Source organism: Montipora capricornis, chromosome 2 (assembly GCF_036669925.1).
Source record: "Montipora capricornis isolate CH-2021 chromosome 2, ASM3666992v2, whole genome shotgun sequence".
In the NCBI taxonomy this organism is placed as follows: Eukaryota; Metazoa; Cnidaria; class Anthozoa; order Scleractinia; family Acroporidae; genus Montipora; species Montipora capricornis.
This window is the reverse complement of record NC_090884.1, coordinates 18874292-18879291: the sequence shown is the minus strand read 5'-3', so window position 1 is coordinate 18879291 and position 5000 is coordinate 18874292. Positions and strand designations below refer to the sequence as shown.

Here is a 5000-nt window from a genome sequence, read left to right as displayed (position 1 = left end):
AACCTTCCCTTTCGCCAGCCCCCTGACAAATTTACAAATGACAGGTTTGGGACCATCTCTTTCACGCCTCGTCGATTCGCAATGGGCAATATCGATGTCTTGTAAAGAAACTTCCGATCTCAAACCTTACAGTAGTCTCAAAAATCATTGAAAAAGTCGTGGCTGTGCGCTTACATGAGTACTTGCTAAGTAACCACCTTCACGAGCCACTACAGTCGGCCTACAAGCCTTTTCATAGCTGTGAAACTGCTCTTGTACGTGTCCATAATGATGTCATGCGTGCTATTAATAATCGTCAGTGCGTTATACTTCTTCTTCTTGATCTGTCTGCTGCCTTCGACACCGTCGCCCATGAAATCCTGCTTAATAGATTAAACTCTAAATTTGGAATCAGCGGAACTGCTCTCAAATGGTTTCAATCTTACCTTACTGGTCGCACTCAATCTGTTCTGATAAATGGGAATAAATCACAACCTCATAACCTCAGTTGTGGAGTACCCCAAGGCTCTGTGCTTGGACCTATCCTCTATTTATTGTATACTGCACCATTAGCTGACTTATTTCGACACCATAACTTGCAATTTCACCTCTATGCTGACGATACGCAACTTTACGTTTCCTTTTCAACAAATAATGACCTGGAACTGACTGAGGCTGTTGAACGTATCGAGTTATGCCTGACTGATTTGGACAAATGGATGAGTATCAACAAACTGAGTTCCTCTTTGTTCACTCAAAATTTAGACTACAGCACTGCTTGCCGTCAATCTGCTTTGGTCAAGACACCGTCCAGCCTTCTCAAACTGCCAGGAATATTGGTGTCACTTTTGACAGTACCATGTCAATGCTGCCTCATATTAATACCGTATGTAAATCTGCATTCTATCACCTTCGTAATCTATCACGTATCAGAAAATTTATATCAACGGAAACTGCCAAAACACTTGTGCATGCCTTTATCTCATCCAAACTTGACCACTGCAACTCCCTTCTGTACAATCTTCCGAAATATGCTGTTAAAAAACTACAGTATGTACAAAACGCCGCCGCGTGCTTAATAACTTTTTCCTCGAAATTCCATCATATTACTCCCATCTTGAAAGATCTACACTGGTTACCAATTAATGAACGCATAAAGTTTAAGATTCTAATTCTCACTTTCAAGGCTTTGCATGATTTGTCTCCCTCGTACATACAAGAACTGATAAGTCTCTACCGTCCTTCAAGAACCCTCCGCTCATCTACATCGCTCCGTCTTAACCCTACCAGCTATAATTTGAAGTCTTATGGATCTAGAGCTTTCGCTGTCGCCTCGCCACAACTTTGGAACAAATAAAAAACTCTGATAATCTCCAGACTTTCAAAACACGACTTAAAACTTATTTATTCAAGGAAATTTTTGAATAATTTTTTCGTTTATGAATTAATTTTTAATTTTTAACTTTTTTCATGACTTGTAAAGCGCTTAGATCACGTCTGGATAGGCGCTATATAAGAAATATTATTATTATTATTATTATTATTATTATTATTAAACTTCAGCTCCCATTTGTCAAAACAGGTTAGCGCAAAGAGAACTTGGTAGACCAATTATTTTAACATTATACTGATAACTGTAATCCTCGGCTTCGTCAATGGCGATACTCACACGTTCCACTTGATTGCTTAGGTCGTGTGGGCAACGAGATTTATTTGCTTGAGCTGCACTAAGACATCAGAATTAGCAGCAGTCAGGTCATCATATTTGTTGCTTAAAAACTGCAAACTTCTTTCACTTTCAGCATTTGAGGCTTTGTTGCTACTGTTGTCAACAGAAACCTGAGTGGTTCCTTCTGCAGTTTGGCACTTTTCCTTCTGCGACTTGACCTCCTTAAATAATGCGTCTATTTGTTCCTTTAACGCCTGATTTTCTTGCTTGAGCGATGTAACGGTTTCTCGTGTCATAGTCGCGGATCGTATTTTTTTATAGGCTAATACGAGCTAATAAGGTAAAAGTGCCCCAGACAATATCACAGTTATCAAAGCGTGATAAATGAATTGTAAAGCTGCTTGTGGGACCAGATGCCAAACTCGTTAGCCCAAATTCCAGAAGCCATATTCTTTGTAATTTAATATGCAAAAGCTTTCTTTTGTTTTCCATTCTAAAGGTGTCGCACACTGTGTTTTTCGTAGCTTATTTCTCAAAAGTGAGGGTCAAATCAGAAAGTCATCAGTTACCAATGTAGAGGACTTTCTCTTCACCCAATGAACACATTTTCAGTTGTACCCATATTTAATGTGTTTGTTTGCCATTTACTTCGTCATGATTTAGGGTTATGATATCTACATTGTTGTTAGAGTTTGTTAACTATTGCCGTCTGCATAGATCCTTGGTAAACAGTGATTCAATAACCAATTTGAAATTGTTCCCATATTAAGCCTGTTTGACCAACCTGATCTTTCTATTGACAATTTGGAGCCCATGTAGTCCTTGGGACTATTTGATTCAATTTGCTTTGAATCTCAGAATACCTCTTTCTTCTGGTCAGACGTGCATGTAATTCATGGAGGTCATTACGCCCACATACTTTGTCCTTAGATTATGTTTGCCTTGTTCTTAGTGGAACATGCTTATCAACAATAACTCAAAATGGGTTTAACAGTGATAATGACATTATTCCCTTTAGATTGACCACTTAGAGAGTTTTCTATTGGCAAAGATTGGAGTATAATTTGCTACTGCTCACTTGACTAACATAAATTTGGTTGACATAGTTGCACCAAGGGTCAGTGTTCCATTGACATGCATATTGATGTCCCATAAGGTAGTGGCCATATTTTAATAGAAATCTCGACCGATCCCATTGAGACATTCAATATTTTCATTGCCCATTCTATCTGTTAGATTTTCAAAAGGAAAGAACATCGAATTGGAGGATCTTGTGGTCTGTACCATGTGGCAAAGATACATGATTTGTTAAAGTAAAAACAAAACACATTATAGTGGTACTATGATCCTTTGGATTTCAAAACTACGGTATGTTAACTACACTCACTGACCAATTTTTAAGCCTTAATTGTTTTTTTTCTTGCATTTCTACTAGACCCACAACATGTGCCTTTCATCCATTTTGAAGTACAGTCCACGGACAATAAAAAGGTTTGGCCTGGAGCAATTGGCAGAAAATTAGAATATCCAAAATATGGAGCATATGATGAAGATGAAATTGAAGCCACTCTAATGCTTTTACCATTTCAGGTTGAAAAAAATAATCAAAGGCCAAGACGCATTCATAGTTCCTGGTGTACTTCATCGAGATGACCTCTATGTGGCTGATCTTCTTGGTGAGTCAAGATCAGGACAAAATAGTTGTCTAAACTACTTTGTTCAGAAATAAGGGTGATTAACAATTGAGAAATTGAAATACTTGTCCATTGAATTAATTAAGATATTTAAAATTAATTAGTCCCAAATACATGTAAAACGAGAAAAATTAAAGTAGGGTTTAGTAAAAATTATTCAAATAACAGAACTTTCCACAGTACTGAAACTGCTCTTCTTAAAGTCTAAAACAATCTTCTTGTGACAATTCATCTGAAATTAGGGGCATGGCTCTATTAATGTGGCTGAGATTGTATCTTTCTGGGAGAGTGTCGCATGTTCTGGCTGTGAATAGTGTTTCATCTGATGCCTTTGAGCAGAAAAAGGGGATTTCCACAAGGGCCATGCCTTGGCCCGTTGTTCTCTGTTCTGTATGCAAGTAAACTTTTTGAGATTGATAGTTGTTTCCACCCAGAGGTCCATGTGTACAGAGACGGCTCTCAACTCTACATTTCCTTTAATCCTACCATGACAGGGTGCATAACCGCAGTTAGGAATTGGATGACGCAAGATTAACTTAAAATTGATGGTAAAACTGAGGTTCTGTTGGTTGGTACTAAACAGCAACTTGCTTAAGTCCATATAAATTGCATTAACTCAATTATATGAAGGCTTGACCAACCTAATTATTATGCATATTTTTATTTGAAGGACAGCATTTGTCCAATGTCTATGAAACTTTGCAGAAAGTGTGTTATTATTAATCGGTGTTATTATTAATTTGTCAAAATATTTTGCATCAAATTTTGGTCACATGACCACAAAACAACTTATCACGTTTACATCCTTTACGCAACAATGGGGAACATTTATACTTCAAAATTTTGAAATCATTTGGCGTTAACACGTTTAGTACAACTGTGCATACCGAATGCCATCTTTTAATGTTGTACTCCGTATTTGCCTTGTAAGATATTTGGATGTTTATCATGTCACATGACCTATTTTTCCTCTTTACATGTGGGCATAATTAAAAGGCGGCATGACAAAGCTTTTAGAAGGGGTCATCGAATACTTAAGAAACAAGATTGATATAACATAGCTGAATGTTCCCCATTTTTGAGTAAAAAAATATACCTGTTATAAGTCGATTTTGGGTCATGTGACAAGAATGTGATACGAAACATTTTGGAAATGTTATAACAATACCGATAACTAACTGCCTGCTAAGTTTCATAGGCCCTGCCTGGACAGATGCTTTCCCGTCAAATAAAAACATGCATAATAATTAGGCTGGTCAAGCCTTAATACACTTGAGAAGGTTGGACATTTAGAAGATTTCCTGATGAGCTGTGTCAAGAAGTATGGCTTGATGCCAACCTCAACATGAAGGATCACATTAATAAACTTTGTAACAAAGAATTTCATTACATTTATAACATTTACAGATTACAAAATAAACGGGGTAGTTTCTAAAGAAACTGTGGTGCTGCGTCGGTGGGGAAGTAGTACACAAAAATTTGGTTTTATCAACGGAGTTGATAATACAAATTTACCACAGTACAGGGATTCTAAAAGCTGACGTTTCAAGGGTTAGTCCTTTGTCAGAGCGAATCGAGGAATTATAGATTGTGTGTAGTTTTTATAGTGGAGTAGGAGCTACGCTATTGATGCTAACATGGCAACGTGAAAAACGGGA

The 5000-nt window shown here is 37.3% G+C and overlaps 2 protein-coding genes and 1 pseudogene across 2 annotated transcripts in view; 2 read left to right on the top strand and 1 right to left on the bottom strand.

Moving 5' to 3' along the window:
* LOC138038272 (uncharacterized) overlaps positions 1-2023 on the bottom strand; it is a 2218-nt pseudogene extending 195 nt beyond the window's left edge.
* The window catches only part of LOC138039004 (IQ domain-containing protein H-like), a 182280-nt gene that overhangs the window by 136833 nt on the left and 40447 nt on the right, over positions 1-5000 (top strand). Inside the window, exons 23-24 of the mRNA XM_068885137.1 lie at positions 3084-3139; positions 3239-3324. Coding sequence (XP_068741238.1) covers positions 3084-3139; positions 3239-3324 — 142 coding nt within the window. The remainder of the gene's footprint in view (positions 1-3083; positions 3140-3238; positions 3325-5000) is intronic.
* LOC138038273 (uncharacterized) lies at positions 695-1336 on the top strand. Its single transcript, XM_068884068.1, has one exon. It carries the CDS (start codon positions 695-697, stop codon positions 1334-1336), a length of 642 nt encoding a protein of 213 aa, XP_068740169.1.

What these genes read in the sequence shown, in the direction of transcription:
- LOC138038273 (XM_068884068.1), top strand. Translation starts at nt 695, where the DNA reads ATGGATGAGTATCAACAAACTGAGTTCCTCTTTGTTCACTCAAAATTT.